The 24,569-nt window shown below is 39.4% G+C and overlaps 1 protein-coding gene and 1 long non-coding RNA gene across 2 annotated transcripts; both read right to left on the reverse strand.

Moving 5' to 3' along the window:
- Positions 1 to 10,112: 10,112 nt before the first annotated feature.
- LOC139125143 (uncharacterized) lies at positions 10,113 to 11,791 on the reverse strand. The gene is made up of 3 exons (XR_011550152.1): positions 11,570 to 11,791; positions 10,649 to 10,739; positions 10,113 to 10,250 (listed from the first exon to the last, which is right to left on the reverse strand). It is a non-coding gene; the product is annotated as an uncharacterized lncRNA (long non-coding RNA).
- Positions 11,792 to 11,975: 184 nt separating this feature from the next.
- Positions 11,976 to 24,294, reverse strand: LOC139127879 (uncharacterized). Its single transcript, XM_070693738.1, has 8 exons — positions 24,201 to 24,294; positions 23,800 to 24,082; positions 22,031 to 22,092; positions 21,000 to 21,070; positions 20,655 to 20,736; positions 19,980 to 20,301; positions 13,565 to 13,673; positions 11,976 to 12,228 (listed from the first exon to the last, which is right to left on the reverse strand). The coding sequence occupies exons 1-6, from the start codon at positions 24,292 to 24,294 to the stop codon at positions 20,090 to 20,092; spliced, it is 804 nt and encodes a 267-aa protein (XP_070549839.1). The 3' UTR covers positions 11,976 to 12,228; positions 13,565 to 13,673; positions 19,980 to 20,089.
- Between the last annotated feature and the right edge of the window lie 275 nt (positions 24,295 to 24,569).

Below are 24,569 nucleotides of genomic sequence, written 5' to 3' on the forward strand. Positions count from 1 at the left end.
TGCTTTGCATTTGTATAGGTCAAATCAGGTCAGACAGCTGTGTCTGATACCTAGCTAGACGGGTACTTCAACAACTGACCTGAGATTTCACGAAGGGCATGAATCGATAATTAATCGAACCAGTGCATTTCGTACGTAGTGTTTCTCATGATTGGCTGGGTAGACTGAGATACCATGGCTCTATTAACTGGAAGACTTAATACCAATTACGTCATTGGTGTTCCAGCCTGTTTGTAAAACACAGCTTCTTGCTCTACTTCGGAACAATATCGAGATGCCTAGTGTTGGACAAAACCTGTATGCCTGTATAGTGATATGGTATTGGTCAAAATGGAATTTCAGTCCAGATTTGAATACATTTTTTAACTGCAACACGGCATGTTGTTGAAATTGCGTTGTACTTCAACGGCAACGAATTAGCATTTTCCATCAGTTTATTTTATTTTTGACAAAGTTAAGCGAGAAGGGGAAGACAATTTATTTATGAACAAAATGAATTAAAAGATGATGTTTTCTGCAATTAAATGTCTGTTTAAGGATAAATACATCAGGGGTATCTAGAGGATTGATTTCTCTTAAAGTGTCTATCAGGAGCAAACAGCAAATCTATTCCTGCAGAAGCTCTTTGTAAGAAATTATTTTCAGCGGATCCACATTTCCCATCAACTATCAGTAAATTGGCCAGGCAGGCAATTTTCTCTCATCATTAGCTGCCGAGAAAGATAATTTTCTTGGTCAACAGGCAATATGAATAAGGTCCAGGGCGTAATGGGCGAACTTTGGAAGGTTTCAGCTGTTTTCAAGAGTTTTGCTAATTGGCGGCAAACAATTTTCAGAAAAGCGATCGCAGTTTCAACTTTTGTTGTGACGACATTTCTTTCCGAAGTGGATCGCGGGAGGAGTTACAAATAACGATGATCTTAGTCGTCCCAAATTTTAAAAAGTACATAAGAGAAGCGTGAAGAGGCATGTAGATCACAACAATGTACATGATGTCACAACAATTCCACTTCATCGAGACCTGAAAAAAATAGTGGCGATTTAACTTCTACATCGCATTCACCAAAGTTGTTTCTTTTTTATTTACATGTTTATGTGACAATATCTTTTTTTTCAGATCAAAGAAGTAACATACAAATTTTAACGTACCATGTATGAAATAAAATATGCAACTAAGGTAGTATGCATCTCAAAAGTGAAAGACTTAAACTGTTGCTAAAATTTCCCTCAAGGAATCTTTCAAGCCTACTCTTTCAAAACCAAGAATAAAAATATGGTGGAAAGCGTGTAAATTTTGGTACTCGGGAAGCGAATTCAAATGTACTGATAAAATTTAAATTAAAAATTGTCGCCATCCCTATGTTTACTGTATGGAGAAAAATAAATTTTGTATTTTCAATAGACTAAGGGCTTCAAAATGAGTCCTCAAATGTGATAGATCAGAAAAGTATTGGAAAAGTTTGAGAGTCTGAATATCTGTCCTGAGGCGCATCCGTAACACATCACGTATTAAAAACCTTGACGTTTTACGCTCCAGCTCTCTGTAAAAAGTTCATTTTTGACACTATTGTGGATGGAAAAGAATACTTGTAGGTATTATACTTATACACTGCCCATTTTACAATTACAATTATTATATTTACTGATTTACATACTTTTTTATTTTCAACTCCTCCTACAATAATTATTGTAATATTAAGTGTTAGTTTGAAATTCAATATTTTTCCAACACATTTTTAAAACATCTTTCCAGATACTCTTAGCAGGTATTCAATCCCAATAAAGATATTTATAGAATTTTGCGTTCCGTATCACGTATGGTTTCAAGGCGCCCCATCCCCTGCGGCTGTATCTGCGCGTTTACTGTTGAACAGTTTCTAGGGACCCATTGGACGTGTGCCAGAACATGTCTCACGCGTGCTATTTACGTAGGTGTGTAGTGCACAAACACACTATCCAGAACTTGCAGAAGCGTGTCCGAGATAGCATTCCACACTTGCGCTATAAATCGGAAGAAACATGGTTGACATTGCATGAAAACGGTCATAACTCTGACAATTTAATGTACCGGTTACGAATGTAATAGTGTAATTATAAGGTTATAACAATAATACTGCAAGGGATGCACTTAGACATTGGCGCTGCGCCAATATCCTCGTGTATCCTTTTATTTTCGTAATAACCTCATAATCCATCGTACACCATACAAAGCCCATTCACAGGATGAAATACCCTTATGCATTACCCATTTCCACGTGAGGTAATCAGAAGTAAACCGTCTCGTTGATGGGCACACGATCATGTTAGAGTCTGGGAGTCAACGTCAGATATTACTATGAGTCAACATCAGCTAGTAAATCTAGTTATATGGACCTACCAAGGTTTCCCAAATAGGAGGTAGATAGACTCTGCCACCAAATCTTTGGTTCACCTATTTTTTCCAGTTTTTTGGAAGTTCTATTCAGGCAGCAGTGGCAACGAAAACTGATGAGAAACTTTTAAAACCACTTTAAATCACATTCCCATGGAAAACAAGATTGAAGTATTGTTCCAGCTTGGTTTGAAAGTCCTGTATAGTTATTATTGTAGGACAAATTTCTGCCATTGCCTTTTCGACAACACAATATCAGGGCGCCCTCTATGGCAAAATTATTGATTGCTTTTGAGTACGACAAATTTAAATTTTTCATGACATGGATAAATTCGTTGTTTGAACTTTGGTGGTGCTTCAACTCTTCACCTACTGACGTGGCAGTCACCTACTGACGTGGCAGTCTGACCTGAAAGGTGCAAATTCTGAGTTCGAAAGTTATTGAGTTGTGCGAAATTTACACGATCAATCTCCTTCCAAACAATCGGCTGTAACAGAATATTTCATGTTTTCTCAATGGTGATCAAATTGCATCGACATTGAAAGGAAGATTACAGAGGCAAAGAAGCATTCTTGCTCATAAAATGCGGAGAGAGACAGAGAGACAGACAGAGACAGACAAGACAGAGACAGAGAGAGTACGTATATTCACTTAAGTGACAGTAGATACTTACGGACGAAACAGATGCGCAGAAAAGTCATACACTGCATATGTTAGACTTGATGAAACTACATCTTTCAGACTTGATAAAATGATGTTCGCAAAGTAAAATGTGAAAGTAAGTTTGTGAAACATAAGTTACCAAATATGTTTGAGTCTAATATTTGTGGACATCTTCATTTACAAAGTAAGACATTAGCTGCTCAGTCATGAGTTAGAAAAATAAAATGTTGTCGATGAAAGGTACAGTATCAATAGCATTGTACAGCGTACCTCATATCGGGTGTCTAATCAGTAATCTCCATCAGCAAATATCAGGTTTTCTTTAGGTTTCTTTTTCCATAGATTGTCATTTCATGAAGAGATTACATTTTAGAATTATTGATATTGTAAATATTGCAATTTAACAACTTTTGTCACTGTAAGTGATATGGGGGGATATAGCACAAAATAAAAATTGCTGTTCAACACCACGTTATCGCTTGTGTGCTAAAATCTTTACTGAGGTTTCTGCTTGTAAATTCATGGAAACAAGTTATTCATTCATTTCATTTATCTGAATTGCTTACTCTTCAGAGACTTGTCAGGAAATTATCTTACCACAAAAGGACAGGCATGTTAGTTATGCAAAAAACTAAAGAGAAAAAAAGATCCTACTTTGACTAGCATTTACCACGTCGGGTACCATTTTTACAAAATGAGGCCAAACAGTTTACGACGATCTCAGCGAAACATTGGTAACTGGATACATTAACAAAAAGTAAGCATACACATTTTTATCACGTTCAGAGTATTAACGATCCGAATTATGAATATAAAGAAGTGAGCAAACTTATTCTTTGATAAAAATCGACAGAAGTGAATATTATGTCGAGTGGTTGCTATAGGCTAACTGTCAAATTGATTGGTGATAAACCAAACGCCTAGCAACAGCCTGGATCAAAGACACAATAGAAATCATAGCCACATTTGATGACAAACTAGTACCAAACCAATTTATTACATGCCTCAATGTGAGTGCAAATCAGTGCTTGATTTGAATAGGAACATCCGGGGAGTTAGCAGGCAGGTAAACGATGTACTGATCGGTTTCCATGGTTACCCTGTCCAGTGAAGCGACGCGACATTTAAGTGAAAATCGTGCTAGTGAAGTGCCGTTTTCGACGTTAAAGTAGACGCTTAACGCTAGATGTAAAATATCCATGCGCGCACTGCTATTTTGATTTTCGTTGCAATCTGTTCGATGCTGGTCGATAATGGTAAAATTGTTTGAAAATGCCATGCATATAACTAAATATCATATGGCATTAACCGTGAAGAGGCATGTAATAAAAATATAATTGCCTGAATACATAGGTTATTTGCCCTCGCAGCAGAAGACAATTTGTGCTCCTGGCGCTGGGCAAATTGGAACCTGCTCTAGGGCACATAAACCCATGTATTCAGGCAATAATAACAAATTTCTAGATTAAATATATTCAGTAACTTTCCAAATTGCCTGTTTCCGTTACAGCTTTCCAGTTCAACGACGTAGCTACGTCGTTGAACTGGAAAGGTCCATCGTAAATTTATCAAAGGTCTCTGGAGGATCAAATGCAAGCGTTGAGCAAAGTGGCCGCTTGACCTATCATCCTGATCGTGTCAACCATTATTATCAAAAACTTGTGGTGCTATCGACGACATGCATTTCCTTTCATTAGTATCACAGTTCCCCATGAGGTGTCGCATGCCTTCATTTCAATAATCCGGTCCAATGATCGCGGATGGTATTGTAGAGATCAGTAGAACGGCTTAGTTAAGATCAATTTTACATCACCAAAATGATCGGCTGTGAATTTCCACAAGGTTCCATGAACGGAGTTAATGTTTACTAGGCCGACATGCCCAATAGACCACTTACACGTACTATCGAAATATTATCAAAACATATGTCAGCTATCAGCCGCCCCCGCGTACAGTGAAGATGATAGAGTTGTTAAAGCTATAAAAATGCGTGAGAAGAGAATTAAGTTAAATGCAATTAAAACGGTTTGCTCGGCTGACCACCTCCAGTTCATTTAGCCAAGGACAACTGTTAAAACTATTGGAAAATAATTGCAATCATACCAATCCATAATCCAATGACAGTAGGTCAGAATTCGTAAGACAATAGTTGTAAACATAGCCACAAAAACAGCATAGAACAGACATTAAATAGACAGTACACAAATAAAGTCATATTCATGAAAGAAAGATATATGGACCTCTGGCCAGAAGACCAAGAAGTGATGTCAGGTGTTTCGAAAATAGTAAGCGCATCCTGCCCCACATGTGGCACCCGCCATATATCAATCTATAAGTCAGATAGGTAATGGTCACTAACTAAGGCCCAATGTCACCGATGCCATCAGTGATCATTTGTCGAAGAGAGATATTGTATTTATCTACCAGCTTGCGATACCTGCCAAAAAGCGTTTGAATGTAGAGACAAGTCTTGCTCTGGTGTAACCTTGATTTAACAGTTTGTAAGAGAGATGGCCATGTCTCTCTACAAAATCACCATATGAACTGCATGCTCTAGCATATCGAATAAGCTGGGAAATGTATACCCCACAAGCTGGTGAGAGTGGAATATTACTTATGAGGTGTGGAAAATTGATGATACTAAAGTTGAAATAATCTCTCTTGTCATATAGCCTAGTAGAAAGGTGACCATTAGAGTCAACTTTAAGTAAAATGTCCAGATATGAAGCAGAAGAGGCCGCTTCAGTAGTTTCTTTAATCTCCAATTCTGGAGGATAAATCATAGCAAGATATTTACTGAATTCAGAGTTATTCAATGAAATAACATCGTCTATGTATCTAAATGTAAGGTTGAAAGTTCGAGCTACAGAGACCTTTTTCTGCTTGATAAGGTTCTGGATAAATTCTGCCTCGTATGAGAACAGAAATAAGTCGGCAAGTAAGGGAGCACAGTTAGTGCCCATAGGAATTCCTATACACTGTTGGAAAATGTGTCCTCCAAATTCAACAAATATGTTGTCAATGAGGAAATCAAGCATACTGATAATGTCTTTCTCGGTATAAAACACTTTAGCATTAGTATTATTTTTAACAAAATATGTAGAATTATACCCTAATACCACATATTTGTAACGGCGTGAACCGTTTTTGTAGAAAAACGCTTGGTTGATGATGTTTTTCAAGCGTTCTTTCAATTTATTATGTGGTATTGTGGTATACAATGTGGAAAAATCGAAAGTTTTAATAGATGTTATTTTTGAAACAGATCTTGATTTCAAATTTTCCAAGAGTTCCTTCGAATTTTTTAATATCCACATTTGATTTATACCACTCCGAGAAAAGACAACATCACAGTATGCCTGAAGTCCCCGTTTAACAGTACAAAGAACAGAAGTCAGTATCTTCGATAACTCTGTTGTTGAACATTTTGAAGATCCTGCGATAAACCTAGCTTTGTAAGGTGTTTTGTGGAGCTTTGGTATCCAGTATAAGCTAGGCAACTTATTATGGTCATCCTTTGTTGTAATATTAAAATTATCCATGAATGACTTATGGTTTGCCAAAATTTCAGAACCAATTCTATTCTATTCGGGATAATTGGATCTTCATTGTTTTTAAATTTCAGGTGTTACGTGCCCTATAGCTGAATGTTGCAATATTACAAATTCCTCATAAAAACAAGTGTTTAACTTAAAAAGAAAAGTAGATAAGGTTACATTAACACTAAATCGACATTTCTTCACCATCAAATAATCCAAAATTACGTTCCAATCGTGTTTTTTGTTTTCCTTGCTTTGTAATGAGAACTTTTCGTAGAATTCGATTAACGAGTCTCTTCACTGATATGGTATTACTGTCAAGAAACAGACTCGCAAAGATGAGCAGAACAGCTTGTTTAATTGCACAGCGCCGATTGACTGGCTGGAAGTTCCCAAATGAGAACAGAACATATTTAACTTCTGGGAGTTTTAGTGGGGTGACATGTGCACACAAACGACCTAGGGTGAGCATTAAATTCACACAAACTCGTCAGTCAAGCGTTATCAACGACTCGACCGGCCATGTCCAGCCGATACATTTTTTGTGTGTCAACAATTAATGATGTTAAATATCCGTCCGTCAAACCAACTATTACATCAAGAAAAGGAACACACAAAGTTGTGCAACTGCCGCAACACAGACTATTGTCCATTTTCAGGAAACTGCATCACCTCCTCAGAAATGTACAAAGCCACTGTCACCACAAACGACGATCAGAAATTTTATCTTACAATATATATAAAGAAACGGATAGATACAGATATTCAGCACACAGAGAAATAGCTTTATAGACTTAGCAGTTGTGACAAGCTGCATTTTTGTTCTTCAGAGCAGTTTGGCGGGGTCTCTTCGGACCTTTTGCAATGAAATATTTAATACCAATACATCCCGCATCCTCTATTCACATGGTTCTAGCCACACCATGTAGCATGACACAAATGATGAAATATCCGTGCCACTCGTTGGCTATGAAAATATCATCATGAGATTGTTATGGGACTTAAATATTCCGCTTTTCATAATGAATTGAGCAGTACACATATGCGAGTTTTCCAACCATGCATGAAATGTCGCTTCTGAAACACATATCGACTATTCTGACTGATAATAAAATGTATTGAAACACTGTGCTTAAAGGACACAAAATCGTGGCTGTAATATCATAGGTGTTTATTTACTGGGTAAAATGTACACAGTGCATAATCTCAAAATGTTCATAATCATTAAAGTTTTATGGAATAAATCGGAATATACAAAATGAAATGAAAATCGTGTCTTTCTAACATTTGCTGTCTTTGAATCAATGATATGTTAGCTTAAGGTTCCAAGACAAGAAATTGACCATTTTAAACCAACAATTCTCTAGTGTTTAATTAGCTCAGAACCCCCGTAAATTGTATATTTTCGGAAAGCCTACATATAGGGGAACAGTTTGGTTACCATAGTGTCACCATTGTTTACATAACTATCACGTGACAGGTAATTTGCATAACCTTTCAAAAATCGGTTTTCCCTGTGTTTGTTTCAATGCTTTGAGATATGTGGCTAAAATTTGTGTGAGTGTAAGCTTTCTGAAGGGTCTTCAAAAGTGTGTCTCAGAATTTTTTTAAACCTTCTACAACAGTTTTTATGCCAGAAAAACTTCCAGAGCAGTGAATTTAAGCATAGTTGATTTCTTTAAAATTGTGCTCCAAAAAAACTAAGCAAGATATAAAAAATCTGAGACACACTTTGGAAGAGCGTTGTGACAGCTTGCATTCCAGCAAGTTTGAGTCAGATATTTTGAAGTATTGAGACAAAACATAGGGAAAACCGATTTTTGAAAGGTTATGCAAATTACCGTGTCACGTGATAGTTATGTAAACAATGGAGACACTGTGGTTACCAAAATGTTCCCGTATATCTAGGCCTCAGAAAATGTATACTTTACAGGGTTCTGAGCTTATTAACCGTTAGAGAATTGTTAGATTAAAAGGTCAAATTTCTTGTCTTAGAACCTTAATCACTGCTTGGTAATAAGTCATTGTCAATAGATGGTCTTCTTCTGAAAGACATGAACGTTTTCTCAGCAATAATCTGTCTCATCGCACTACAGTATTCAGAAGTTTCTCCTGAAAAACATTTCGTTTTTATCAGCGATAATCTACCTTACGGTTACTAAAATATTTTGATTGCGAAATTTTTATCAACGATACATATTTAAGTAATTACATTAATTACTTCAAGAACAAAAAAAAAAAAATAATATAAGCAACGTACACTGTAATTTCCCATGATGACATCTGCATACTTTGACACTTTGAGATATGTAAAAATGATGGTGAAAATCAATATTCTTGAAATATTTTAAATCTCGTAAAATCACTAATATCAGTAAAAAACAATTCTTGTTGGTGAAAGCAAGACTAACTTTGACGTTTGAAAACTTTCTTATAATATTGACCTTCAGTATTGACACTTATGTGATAAATGAATTTAAAATAATTGTCACATTCTTATCAACCTTTAAGCACAAATATAACTCAAAGTGGAACATACATCGCATCTGTAACTATTTATCGTATTCAGACACATTTAAGTTCTTACATAAATTCAGTGAATATAGAAATGATATAATAATCACAAGACATACTCATCAAACTTGAAGTTGAACTAAATCTCAGTAAATACAATGGAACTCAGAAGGTCGATCAAATTCAGTGCATTTAATCTGAGACGACTAACAAATTGAATTATTTTTCTAGCTTTGATACATAGCCTAATATTAGAATGGTTTTGCAAATGAGTAAATTCCCAAGCAACTATGAACATTAAACAAAAGCTTTTCTATAAATATTAATCCTTTTATGTGTATATATAACGTTTTTGCTCAAGGTTCGAGATCAGTTTCAATAACCGACAATATTCAGAAATTAAACACTTGAACACTATCTGGAGTTTCTGGAGTTCAGGATGTTGTCAATTACAATAGCAGAAACCGGGAATGCTGCAGCGTTTGTACGGCGAAGATTAAAAATATGCGAATTTCCAGAAACAATTAAAATGAACGGTTACGCGATCATTATATTAACAATAATGACAAATACCAATTACCGTATCAGCTTATTTCTATGCTGTCAGAAACTATTTAATTCAACAGGAGGCATCATGGGCCAGTGGCTAGAGCAGTGGACTCATGATCACAGGATGGTGAGTTCGAGCCCCGGCATGGCCATGGTGTTGTGTCCTTGAGCAAGGCACTTTATTCCTCATTGCTTCTTCCCACCCAGGAGTGATGGGTACCTGGTAGGACAGTGGTTGTAATATGTGTGTTTAGCTCTGCTGCGCTTATTGGCTGCACATGTGAGCTGTAGTTTGCTCCCCAGGGAGTTGAGTGGTATCATATTAGGTCCAGTGACCAGGGGTAATAATAATTGTAAAGCGCCTTGAGCACATGTACTTGTGGATATGTGCGCTATATAAGAACCCATTATTATTATTATTATTATTATTATTATTATTATTATTATTAACGTGGTTTTCGAATTTTGATGGGAATTCGTTGTTTCGAAGGGTCTTATACTTGTCCCTGACCCCAACAATAGAATATACACGAACTCCATATTACGCGGCGGTAAACGTGGTTAGGTGATTGCACAAACACAACGTGGAATTAACGTTGGACTTCGGAGATACCTGAAAGACAAGTTGAACACATGCGTCTGATTTTCTTATAAAAGTAAGACATAGAGAATTTCACACTAACAGTAACAGTTGTAAAGACAATTATTTTTGAAACAACACTGATGATGTTTTGCAATATAATTTGCAAGAATACAAGTTGTTAGGATGGTGAAATGACACATGCAGACAACATGTACGTGTCGTTCTTTGAGCAATTAAACAGGCAAAACCTTTTCAACATGTTGTCTGGGGGTTCTAAATAGCGATTTTAATGGCGCCTTTGAAATACACAGAGAGTTCCTTGTTGCCTGGCCTTGTCCATCACGTATGGCTTGTGTAGGCTCGTTTTACAAGAGATGTTGGATAAGCAAGAAAATGGGTAGAGTTCACCGAAAATATGAAAATCGTACCTTGCATCCATCATTTTGCCAGTTGTATTGTTGTCACCAGAATAACTGCATCTGTGCTGAGTGGTTGATACTCTGAACTCAACTCCATGACCTCAAGATAAAACGTGAAACACAGATATGATATCTTTCCAAAATTCGTGATGTTTGCGATGGAGTTGAACAGTTAATTGATAATAATCCATAGGAGAAACACGACATGCTTTATAAATAGACACATGTCATTTTATGATGGAATTCAAATGGTGTGACCTGCGCTTGCCGTTTTAATGTTCTTCATACAGTGACCTTTACGTATCTTCTCATTTGGAAATAAAGAATCTTTTCAATGTTAAGTTTCTTTGCGTTTTTTCGTAAATCCATCTCTCAAAGGGAGGCAGCCGTCAGAACTCTACTCAAAAGCTAACAGGGACCGATGTAAACACTCTATCTAGGGTACGTTGGCGATTAATGAAGGTTAAAACATCGTAAAATTCAAATGTTGCCACTACGTTGACTTGATGCATCTAGATATCGTGCATAAAATGTATTGCTCGTAAACAAGAAAGTTGCAGAGGCGCAGTTCCGACGACTGCCTCCATTTAAGAAAAAAATGAGGCTCATTACGATCATTTATACTGAATTTTAAACACCCTGAAGTTCATTTATACAAATGGAAAACTCATTACCGTGTTCTTTCACACCTTGAGAAAAATAAATCCAAGTACCAGGGCAATTTCATTTGAAGCTAATATGTATAGGTTAACTCCTAACTTGCTTTTTAAAACGTCAATGCATCAACAATTGTGTGTGTGTGTGTGTGTGTGTGTGTGTGTGTGTGTGTGTGTGAGCGAGAGAGAGAGAGAGAGAGAGAGAGAGAGAGAGAGAGAGAGAGAGAGAGAGAGAGAGATCTAAGAAGGAGCTAACTAGTGCATTAAAACGTACTGTACACTAGGTCAAAGGTTACATAGAAACTCCCGGCCTTGGTGACCTTTTCTTCTGGCAGGAAGATACTAGCAAAGCTTCCGTTAAAGATAATTACGTCACTCGATGATTGGAAATCACTACGAACACTGAGATTCTTGGAAATTCTGTTGACATATATGCCGTGGTGTTCTCAAAGACAGGCGAAGACGTGGCCAGCATTATTTGAATGGCTTGAAAGGGTTTTAAACGCCTGCAATGTTCAACATACAATGCACTTTCAAAATACCTGTTCCTGAGACAGATTTCTTAAAAAAAACGTTTATACATACAATGGGAGGTATATTGACAAGAGAGTAATTTCTGACTTTCCAAAATGTTGTTCAAATCCGTGAACATAATGAAGACAAATATAAAAATTGTGTCGGCAAAAAATAAATAAGTCTTTTGAAATCTTGTCCACTGATATACTCTTGAAGCATGGTAGGCTGACATATATAGGGTAGAAACGAATGTATAATAATAGTAAAATATGTAAGAATCTGAGGGACTTACCCTAATCTGAAACACGTAATGGGTGACAGCGTCAGCTTTAACGTATTGCCCCATAACAAACGTTTCATTTAATGGAGTTTGAAGATTGCCGAGCCACACCTCTATGTCTTGTGTTGAATTTTGTACTGAAATCGGTGCAAATTAAGAAGCAAAAGTGAAGTAGGATGTAGGAAAATAAAAGGATGAAATCTAGCTAATAAACATCACCCTGATGATGTACGTTGTAGGTACATATCTAGGACCTACACAAGATACTTGGCATTTCGTGACCAAGAAAGGTTTCAGAAATTAATCTTTCTATTGTGTGGTGGTCTAAAGGGCACGTTTAGCTGCAAAGATCCTTTGTTAAAGCTATTATCATGAAGATTCCCATACAATTTGCCAGTGACAGCAATTATCACATAATGCGGAAATATATTATAGTTTCCTATGATGAAGAGACGATTTAATTGACCACTTTCATGGTGACGCTAGTTGCACATTGTTGCGACCTGCTCACGACCTCGCATCCTATTATTTTTGTTGTTATGGATCAATCACTATGTAATATCTACCTATACTTAGTAGACAGTGGGTTGATTGCCACTCTAAGTGAATTCGCGTGACATGCGTTTCTTCGTCGCTATGTGTTAATTTTTGAGCAAACAATGCAAGGAATGTCGTGATCTAAAGTCTTGCATTGAACATAAAGATGCTTTTATTTTCATATAGTAAATATTCACAAGCTAATTTTTCGGAACAAAAGAGAGTAGTGTCAGCATGCAAGAGGAGATTCAGATTTTAAATATGAATCAAGCCCGCGTATTTCTCCCACTTTGAAGTCATTCTCAACGAATTGTAGTAGCTAAGGAAATGTTATCTTCAGCAGCATATATGGTTAAATTCAACTTAATTTATATTGCTCTTGGTGTCTGCACATCGCCTAGATTGATGCTTCTCAACATTTGGCCATATGTAGTCTTTGGTCATATTTCTTAGTGTAATTTAACAGAAAACGATCTATGTGGCAAGAACTTTCAACCTTACATTTAGATACATAGACGATTTTGTTTCAATGAATAACTCAAAATTCAGTGACTATCTCGCTATGATACATGTTCCAGAATTGGAGGTTAAAGAAACTACAGAAACGGCCTCTTCTGCTTTATATGTCGATAGTTCCTTGAATTTGACTCAAATAGTCACATTTCTACAAGGCTATATGACAAGAAGAGATGATTTCAACTTCAGTATCATCAATTTCCCGCACCTCATTAGTAATATATTCCACTCTCACCATCTTATGGGTGTACATTTACCAGCTTATTCGATATTCAAGAGCACACAGTTCACATGCTGATTTTGTAGAGAGATATAAATATATCTACAACATGGTCCGACAAACAATGACGTACATAGATCTTCAAATGTTAGATTGTTGTATGTAGTTTCAGTTTGATCAAGTTTTGATACCAAACCTACCTTTGATCTCTTGGCCGTCTTCGCTGCTAAACGACAAACTCAATATGTCGGTTGTAAATTGGTCTGATGTATTGAAAATTTGATGCCACTCAGGTCCCAAGCGGAATATCTGAATTGAAAAAACAACGTCTCAGTAGATCAAAGTATCACAGAAACTGTAGTGCTATTGCTTTAATAACTAGAATTGTTGTACTTAGTGATGTGCTTCTTTTCATCAGCGCCGGTGGATATTCCTGAGGTCGTTACAATTAAGATTAATTATTTACAAAAATAGCAAAATAAAATGCTTTTATATGCACAGGCCAATTACAAAGCTCTACTTAGTTTTTAGTCCAGCATTGAAATCATGTGCCGTCAATAACTGTCCATTGCTATGCCGTTTAAATATCGTAGAAAGAATTCACATACGATAAAAAATTGTGTCTTCATTCATCCTTCAGAAGTTGTGCTCTGCCGTGGTACTTGTGCTGGAAGCCTTTGTAGGACAGGTGGGCATGCCGATGGTGGCTCTTCTGATCTCTCTAGCTCACAAACTCACTCAAAAGGAGAACCTAAAGGCATGCATGAGTATGCTTGAGTAGGCATGCATGAGTATTTGACGTCTACTGGGATGAGCTTGAGCTTAATCGTGCTTAATATCCACCCTGTTGTGCTCTGCTGTGGCACTTGCGCTGGAAGCCTTTGTAGGAGAGGTGGCATGCCGATGGTGGCTCTTCTGATCTCTCCAACCCACAAACTCACTCAAAAGGAGAAACTAAAGGCGTGCATGAGATACTATGGACCCATACTCCCAAAGCCAAATGGGAAAAAATGGTGATGTCCTATCCCTGCTTGACGAGCTGCACTCTTTTGCAGAGAACCCCATGTTCATTCGACCCTACAGAGTTTATAATAAGTTAAGCATAAGCACAAGCTGTAGAGATGGACCCTCTCTATGCAGTGGCCCTTCTGGTGCACTGCTCCTTCTCAGCTGCTTTGGGTAGAAACACTACTGCAACCACACAATAATATTGAATATAATCATGTTGAAGGACGTAGGCTACCAAGTGGCCTCCACCTCTGGAAGGGAAGAGGAGGACCCATAGAAAAGAAAAGACAGCGCCTGCTGTGTGGTGGCAGCCAGCCAGAGCAATGATTCACTTCACAAGCCTTTCACCTCAGAGGCTGTCGAGAAAATGGAGCCTGAGCTCATCAGCAAACACTACGTCATCTACGACACAGCGTTCAACGCCCGTGTAAGCGGGAACATCGTCAAGAACCTCGTTTCTTTGGCTAGTAAGGGCCTTGGCTGCTTGCTGCCAATTGACAGCATGAAGGATCTGAATGCCGATTTCCTTGTCAGGAGTGAGATGAATAAGCTTGGGACCCTTAGCTTACACTTGGGGGCCCGTTCTCGATGTTGTCAGCGCAGGGCTGATCACGGCCAAACACGTCGACATAAACACAGGGGCCAAAGAATCCGGGGACTACACATAGACGGGGATGGCCTCGCCGGAAAGTGTAGTGGAGGCCGCCAATCCCCCAAAGTGCAGACAGTGGAAACACTGGCAGTGGAGCGATCGGACACAGTGAAGATGAAGAAGATGACACTACTTTAGAAAGAGAAGAGCCCTGGTCGAGTGGAATCGGGGAAGAAGTAGGCCAGGATCAGCTGGCAGAAAAAGCAAGAGAAAGTGGAGAAAGCTATCCACAGGGTTGGTGTGGCATCTCTGTGGCTCTATGCTCTCAAACTTGGTAAAATGATTCTTATATTCTCCTAGGGCGGGTGGCCAGATAACTTTGAGAGTCCTAGGCTTGTACTACTCAAAACGTAAGCATGCTTGTCCTCCAGCCTGCCCACTGGCAGTGGCAGAGGCAGCAGGCCACTAGGGACCTCTTGCTCCTTCTCTTCCTCTTGTTCCTGCTCCATGGCAATCTCTTAACAAAATGCTAAATGTAATAATTTATGGACGCCACCTTTCAATTTTATATTTACATATGTATGGTGCAATAGGCACTAAGACTCTTGTAATCACTTTGTACGAAGGGGCTTTGCTGGCAAGGTTGACCATTTTCTACTTGGTTAGTGTGGAAAAATGCTGAAGACAGAGATTGCCGACCATGGTAAAACCACCTTGAACAGAGTCCTCAAGCTTTTAGCAGCTTTGGTTGTGGCTATTGCAACGAAAAGACGTGCTCGATCTGAGAAACCTTATTCTGAAAGACAACACTCTTTTACGTAAAGTATGGCTAAAGTGGTTTGGATGACAGTTGTCAGGGCGATTCTCAACGTGACCACCTTCACCTAGTGGCAATAGGTTGACCCAGAAACTGCCCAGCTAGGAGGAAGCCTTTGAAGTAGAGAGAAAGACGCGATAGGGCAAAGGAGAAATCCAATTGAGACAGACAAGCTGCATGTTGACCTTCTTGCAGAGGTTCTCCATGGTATTCCTGAAGACAGAGTTGTTCATCAGCTTGTAGAGGTCCTTTTCAAAGGTGGTGGCTGCCCGCTTCCTGGGTCCTGTGTTAAGCCTGATGTAAGGCTCCATCCAGGGGCTCTGCACAAACTTCAGGGCACAGTGGATCTTCTTCATCCGCAGCCCCTGGGAGAGGTACAGCTGCAGGCTGTGGTAGTGGAGAATGTAGTGCTCCTTGCTGCAGAGGTTGGGGACCAGCTTTTCAACGTCACATGGTGCTTGCCTTCCTCCGACGAGCCCTCGCTGAATCACTCTTGCTGAACACTCTTGCTGAACCACCACACGTTCTGCGGCCAGAGGGTAATGATTATAAGCTTGATGCAGCTCGACAGGGTACTCCAGACCTACGCTCAAGGATGTAGCCTTTAGGAGCCGCCCTCTGGCTGGGTGGTGATGAAAGCCTCAAGCACTCGTCAGTCATCCACCTATTCGAAGCCCCCATTGGCAGCATCTGGCTCATCGTTATGCCATAGAAGTTGTTGCCATCCAGTAAGAGGATATGGCTGTTGGGCTTGGCTGGGTCGTAGCCATCCACCGCGGGGTTGTTGGCCCATGCGTATCTTTTTGTCACAATTGAGATCCCTCCTCGCAGCCCTTTCTCGACGAAGAGGTGCTGGTCGTAGTGGTTAGCAGATCCAGCACAACCCCTGTCTTTTTCAGAAATCTGCCAGTATTACCTGAACCCGGTCCACTACTGCACCAGGAGAGACAAGGGCTGGTGTAGAAGTGGGCCGGGCCCAGGCCATACTGGCGCAGGCTTGTGTTTCAGAAGCTTTCTATCACATCTGCCAGAAGAATGTCTATGTGGTTGAACAGTTCATGGTAGTTTCACAAGGTGTGGCAGCCGAAGGTCTCCCTGACTTCTTTAGCATGGGCGTAGTCGCTCTCTTGGATGCCTGAGCCAGAGAGCTTGCTGTGGCAGGCCCCTTTTTGGCTCAGTGAAGCACTCCCAGTCATCCATGTACTCATAGGGGTAGATGCCTTTGCAGAACAAGAGGGCGCATCTCTCTTTGCAGGGCTCGTATTTCACTGTTATGCAGAAGGCCTCAGGTGGGTTGGCCACCACAAGCTTGTCTAAGGAGGTCAACAGAAACTGGGCACTGTCAATGAACCTGAGCTGCCCAATTGAGAAGGAGATATATTTTCTGTGTTATTGGGGATGCAGGTGATCCTGCCCTGTACTTTCGAGATGGCGTGCATCAGGAGATGGGAGCCATAGCCCTGCAGGTGTGGATGATGACCGGTATTGTTGTGGCGTTTGGGCTACGCTGTAGCTTGAGGTTGTAAGCCTTGAGGGTCTCCCCACGATACTGCCCCATGATGTGGTAGTGGTTGTAGACAGAGTCTCCGTCTAGAGGCTTCCAGCATAAGTGGCAGAGCGATAGGCCTTTCAGTCCTCTAGGGTTATCAGCAAGTCTTCGGGAGTGGCCAGGATTTCCTTGATCCAGCACTCTTCTTCTTGGACAGCTCTGAGGAAATGCTCTGCTGGGTATGGGTCTCCTTAGCGGGGGTTGTCACACCATCACAGTGCATGACCATGTAGCAGTAGCCGCAGGGCTCATGATGCTGGGTCACCTGGGTGTTACTGACCGTGGGGTTGAGCTCAAGGCCATTCACCTTAGTAATCAGGGCCTCGAAGTCAGCGTAGATCACAAAGGGGCGGGAGCTGCTTGTGGTGGTTCTGGAAGGTGAGATTTAGTTTGCCCTCTTTTGGCATCTCGACCCTCATGGCTATCTACCAAATCCTGTGGCACTTAGGCTCATGGCCTCTAGCAGACCCTGCCTGGTGTACCCATGGAGGCAGCATATGCAGTAGTGTCTGTAGTGTGTGTCCCCTGACTGGTTATTCAGGTGCGAGTTGAGGTCTTTAACCCTGGTGTAGTGGAATTTCCCAGCCACTTCAATCAACAGTGCGTTGATCTGGGGAATTACCATGGGTTGCCCACTTATGTGAAGGACAATAACACCTTGTATCAGCCAAGACAGTTATGTTAAGGCCTCCCTCTCTGTCCAACCTACCTATATGGGAGAGGTGGAAGGGGCATTGACCCCTCTGATGGCTGGGTCCAGGGCATCTTTGTCGGGTATTTGGTCAGCCTTTGATGATCCTTCTCTACAGGAAACAAAGCTGAGTGGCGCGTCCAGCAGAGGCAGTTGTCATCTTTGTTTTCAACATAATTATTGCCTTCTTTTTTCTGAGAGCTGTTGGTAGTGGGATGTTAAAGCTGCCTCTCGGGGACTGGTATAGAGTGATGTTAAGTCAGAGGAATCTATCACCAACCCAGCTTGAGCCCCTATGTATCCACCTTAACAACTTCTCCAGGAAATGGGGAAGACCTTGTCTAGCACATGATCAATCTCTCTGGTCTTCAGGAGTACCTCTTGCCTGTTGCGGAACACAGGCTCTGAGCTATCTAGGTTACAATCTGGTTTATCTTTCTAAGGTTGATTCTGCAGCGACAACTGGAACTCTAGGCACCCAGGTCTATTGCTGATCTGTGGTTGTACACCGTTCAAGAAGGCTTGTGGGTCAGATCTAAAACAATGCCTTTCGGCAACATTCATCCACCAGCTCCACAGGTATCTCATTATAGTATATAACGTGTGGGGTGGAAGGTAAGGTCATCCACCAGACCAGGTCCTATGTTATCAGCCATAGCTAATGTGTATACTTATAAGTAATATATAATTTGTAGGAATTGTTTCTCTAATATGAAATTCAAATGTAGTCGAAGGCTAGGAAGCACCATAACTCAACCTAAACTTTCAAACTATCATATCCTGTTTTCTCTGCCTCATCATCTCGCTTTGTTTCCTCTGCCAAGCTTTCACTTTTTCACTGCAATACTTGCACCCCCTACACAGAGGAAGCTGCTCCCAGCATTTCGGGCAGGCTTTTGTGCCATCCCCCACCCCCTTCTGGAGTCTAGTACAGTGGCTCCTACAAAACTTGTTCATGCAACTTAGGCCGCCCAGCTGCCAAGAGCACATAAGCTGACACATGCACACGTCTTCATCCTTCATCGCATGTTATACCCTTCGTCAATTGTATATCAAATGTAATAACATATTCTTTTTCAATTTAAAAGAAATCTGCTGCTCTGCAAGAGCTTTAAGAGTAACTCCCCTCCATATTACCAAAATGGTGTTAATGGGCTTAATACTAAAAATTAAAACTTAGAGCATCAAAACAGCAGGGTATGGCGTCAGAAACTGTGGTTTGCCACTACTAATTGGACATCAGCTGATGTCAGTTTTTGTCCAAAAGAAACACTACATTGATCTGACCAGCAGTATAATGGAGGATTTGAATCTGCAGCCGTGGTATGTTTTCTAATCTGTGGATCGAGACAGTTTGACATTTAAAACGGACAGGTGAGAGGAAAACTGTCAGATTCTGCCCTCGGTATGACATTGAAATAATTTAAATGACAAGGGAGATCAAGGACATAATGACATAGTCAACTACACTGAAGCCATTAGGAGTCGCACATGTTACATTGCCATCGATATTGTCACACATTCTACCTTTTAAAATATGCATATCAAAACCGTTGCATAGTTGTAGCAGTGACCTTCCCACCTCATTTACAACTTTGTTTTTAGAATAGCGTGGCATGTGAAAGTTGTCATCTTCATAGTCGACAAAGTCGAGAGGTAGATTCACAGAATGCTGGTGCGCAGGTTAAGTATAATAAGAATAAGAATCACATCCCGGTAAATAAAACAGAGTTTTCTTGACTATTTTTAATTCTTTACATCTGATATCAAGTACAGCTACTGGTCGCAGCTGATATGGAACTTTGTTTGACTGCTTGTCTTTTTCTCTTGGCCGTAAGCATTTTCCGTCTTCTGCTTAATTTATGGGCTCCACAATTGAAAAACTCCATTAGGAGCATTATATGCAAGTGGAAATATAGCTATGCATACATTGTTAAGCAACTTAAAAATATACATACCACTCTGTTCAGTGTTACGTTATGGCTAAGATGTGGAAAGATATGTTCGGCTGAAGGAATTCTAAATCCGGTATGAGGGCCAACCAGATAAGTGCAATTCGTCAGAGTCTCTATTGTGTTCTTTTCCAAGTGCAGTTCGAGGGAAGGGTTTTGAGTGCAACAGCGGCTCCACCCGTTGTCATCTTGCTCAAAGTGAAGTTAGTTACATTATCAACCACTGTCGTGAGGATTTTCGTGACATGTCTCTGTATTTCGATATTTACGTTTTCACTGACATCTAACAAAATGTCATCCAAAACATTTTGTATCTTGGTAAATAATCCTGAAGGAAACATGAAATTATTACGTTTGAATCTAACTGTTCCTTTAATAAAAGTAGCTGGTTATGAGAATATGTCTTGTTTCCCATATCTGTTGAACTCATAACCTTATCAATGACAAAAAACATTCTTTAAGAATTCTTTACGAATGTCAATATTAGGTATATCGTTTGACGATTTGTTCGTGGCTTATAAGCAAATTCGAGCAGTAACAATTTTCTTACGGGTGTAATTGAAACGTAAAACAGAATGCATTTGCTGGCGTAAAGTCAGGTGCGCAATTATCATCTTTCTCACTGTTTTTTTCAAAAGTGAGAAAATAGCTGACAATGTTATTAAAAACAAACAAGCAAACCTGCAACCCATTGGACAGTCATATCAAGTGTGAAATTGACTTCGAAGGGTTTCAAAATGTCAATGCCAATATCGTTAAGTCTCTGCAAATAAAAAGTAACTATGGTGAGTACATACGTGAAATAGAGGTGCATATAATAACATCGATACGTTAGACAACATATAAAGCAACTAATATAAGAAAAGTAAGCAAATAGAGGTTTAAGAGACGTGTGCGATAAATATTTAATAGGCTTTATCACAATGACTCCCTCATTTGGCCATAATATAGTATTTATGTCCGTAATTCACCCTCTAAAATTCACAACTTAAGAATATTGACGATTTCTTGATTAAATCTCATTACCTGTGAGATCTTCGTTGATTCAGTTGAGTTCAAAACTGTCACATTGATGGTTACATTATTTTTTCCATCGTCTTTATTACATATTATCCATCAAAACAAACAGAAACAATGAAATAAATTTGATGATATAGTAGCAAACGAACATGATCTTTGAATAGTTTGCGAGAGTAACATAGTATGAACTGGTCGAAGAATTAATATTAATGTGTAGGCATCAAGTTGGAACAAAGCCCAACCCCGTCGCTCTCTCTCTCTCTCTCTCTCTCTCTCTCTCTCTCTCTCTCTCTCTCTCTCTCTCTCTCTTCTCAGCAGAACGTAATTTGTACTGAAATACGAGAAAGTAATATATGCATGAATAGATTTCTACGAAGCCTCATTTTAGTAAGAATTTGCAAAATGTAATGATAAATGTATCTTCAAAAATTTCTTAGAGCTGCGACTTTGCTCACTCAATCAGTGGCCCTGGAGATAATAAATCTCTTCATAGTTGTGTAATTTTAAGTATCGTAGGATGGATTTGATAATAATGCACTTTTCTCAACTCTGTTGTTCCTCTATCACCCTGAATTATATTATAGCTTTGTCAATACCAGTGATCTTTGTTACGTCATACCCTCAGATTATCACTGATAATATATCCGATTATCCATCATTGTGGCCCAAATATTCACTGACATCGCCAAAACTTAAAATAATAGCAATAATGTTCTCTCTTGGCCCACAATGGACTCAAACAAACTTTGCACTCCACCATGTACTCGACTCCGCCTCGTACATAATGTTGTGCAAAGTTTGCTTTCGTCCATTATAGGCCGGGTACGGGGGAACATTATCGCTTAAATATTTGCGCTGTTGTCATCGTGATTTTCGTCCTCTACTCGTTCCTGAATTCAAAATACTCCAAAATATTTCCGATAGCGGAAGCATGCAAACCAAAGAAAGGATGGCAAGCACTGTTAAAAACAGGAATATTTCCGGTTCAAACAAAGGTTAGAATTATGTGTATGTTCGCAAAATGGAAATGACATTACCGATTTCTTCACACAACACGTGTTGTTTTGATGCGCATGTCGTACTTTCGAATACTCCATCCCTAAAATATATAAATATATAACAATGTTAATATAAATATATAGCAATGCATACTCAGTTTCGTTACCTAAGAGACAGATGTCAAAGATAAGAACTGGTCCTTCTATTGCTAAAAGTTTGAAATTCAGTTACGAAAACTTTGCCGTTCCCTTGAGTTGCTGGTTGCCCTCTTTAGGGAAACAGTTGATAAAATAGAAAAAAACGGCCAAAAGGAAAGGTGAAAGAGGGATGTGGCTGAAAAGGTTGCAAATGGAAGGTTGTCCTGCAAGGACTAAAAACTGGAAATTATATTTTGTATGCGTCGTTAGACTGTTTTCTTCCGAATTTGAATCAGCTTCCAAGATCATATTGAACTGAGAACGAGAGTTATCGTTAATTTTAGAAAAGCACTTTTAGTCTTAAGTATGATGTATGAGTTTTAATCCCATGGTATCGTATACGAATGCTTTTCGCGGAGCAGTACAACTTCAAGTGAAAACGCGAGACGTTTTGCGGCTCCGCGAAAAAAACAAACAATATACGATGACGTCAAACATAAAACATCTCTGGGACCATATATTTATCACATGAACAGTCTTCTTATTTTCTTTTGATGTGGATGGATCAAAATTAGTGTCACAAATTGCATGATTTTTGTCACCATTGTTTTATTTACCCGGACCACTTTAATTTAATAAGTAAAGCGGCCCGGGAGATATGTAAATGTTTTACAAATACTTCATCATAATTTCGATCATGTTGAAATTTTGATACGCCGAATGGTATCTACACCAATCAGACATACGGATTCGTTTACGTGAACTTTGTCTCGCCCTGTCCAGACGCCAAGGCAAGTCGGCTATAGGCGGACATAGTTTTCATCGCGCCAGCGACGGATAGCCATAGAATTCTGAGTTATTTAGAATATTTACAAATATATTTATGAAGTAGTTTTCATTCTTAGAGGTGCAATGGCTTTTAAAAATATCACAAGTTTACGACCTAGGCGAGACCGAAAGATTCAGTCCCGATCGCGGTCGTCAATGTTTACGTCTGAAGGACTTTGGTGTTTGCAGTGATACATATAGATACCTCCAAATTTTGTTGCTTGACGAAAACTCTCTTCTGTTGTCCGACTTAACTTTCGATAATATATCCATAGCGCTGCACTGCACAGTTCAAGCTACAGCTTGAAAGCGTTTGCCTTAGCTACAGCCCTACGCTGCTTGTGCCTTCTATGTCGCTTTCCCGTACTTTCAGTACTTACTTATTCAGTTGAACTTACGTTAAGGTGTATTTTTCGGGTTTACCATGATCGCCAGGTACGACGTCCACATTTAGCCTTACGAGTCGACCGGAGCCGCGTTACGGAGCCATTAAAACGATCGACAGCATCCTCCATTGGAACAAGATAAAGCTTTAGCGACTCTAAATTTTGTTGGACATGCCTTCTATGTTTCTACATCCGCATTTATTGCAACACCTTTTCGTAATAATGTCACGAGAGCACGGCATCGATCACGACAGATCGGTGTGAGCACGCAAGCGGCGCGCGGTGGGCATGAATGAATGGTACAGTGGAGCAAAAAAAACTGCCGCGGTTGATGGTGTACAACAGGGGTACAATGGATTTCTTATCTGCGCAAGTTCTAGTCACACAGGTGGCGATCCGGGCAAGTTCATATGATAAACGTAGTTAACACTAAAATACGATTTGATATCAACTTACCAACATAACAATATGCATGATCCGCCATCGCTGTAGTAAACATCAAATCTTGCTGTACTTTGCGTCAGAACTGATTCGTAGTTCGTTTTTAACTCCCCAGACGTGATATTAATGGAAACATCTATAAGACCACATAAATCTATTCCTGCAGCATTTAGAACATCCAATGTGTCGTAATATCCCGCTTCATCCCTAATTCTCAGTAAGCGCAAGTCAAACTGCTCACAGAGTTCAACTGCCTTTGTTTTGTTCCAACCATGCATTAAGACAAGCTCCGCCGAGCCTATTACAGACAATACAATTTGAGGGTTATTTAAGTCTAAGTGACCAGGAAATCAAGAACAAAATTAAATGCAGTCAATGTGGCACAGTCGAATAACAGTGAGATATTAATAACTTACCAGCATTTTCACATATCGGATAGCTGTACCTGTTACAAGGTCTGCTTTCCCAGTTCTCTTTCCTGTAAAAAACATCACCGATACCATTCTTCATTTACAACGCTTAGACATTTTAATTATAAGACTAAAATAGCTCTTCATGGCATTGATACTAACACTGTTCGATTTTATGCTGTCCTTGCTTATGTGAGTATTACAACGAAAAAAATACAGTCATGTGGGAAAGCAGTGACTGCGAATATAATTAGAGAATCAGAGTAACCCTGTATACTGAAATCAAGTGACTAAAGTTTAAGTTTAAGTTTAAGGTTTAGTTGTAGACACTCACCAGATAGCAATGCAGGAGTTCGCACTTGGAATATGATTTTC

This window comes from Ptychodera flava, chromosome 3 (assembly GCF_041260155.1).
Source record: "Ptychodera flava strain L36383 chromosome 3, AS_Pfla_20210202, whole genome shotgun sequence".
In the NCBI taxonomy this organism is placed as follows: Eukaryota; Metazoa; Hemichordata; class Enteropneusta; family Ptychoderidae; genus Ptychodera; species Ptychodera flava.

Excerpts from the sequence above, each read along its gene's own strand:
- LOC139127879 (XM_070693738.1), bottom strand. The coding sequence starts at position 24,294 with ATGAAGAATGGTATCGGTGATGTTTTTTACAGGAAAGAGAACTGGGAA. Across the intron at positions 20,737-20,999 it reads AATCAACGAAGATCTCACAG|AGACTTAACGATATTGGCAT; the intron begins GTAATGAGATTT and ends TTTTATTTGCAG. Across the intron at positions 20,302-20,654 it reads GACTGTCCAATGGGTTGCAG|GATTATTTACCAAGATACAA; the intron begins GTTTGCTTGTTT and ends TGTTTCCTTCAG.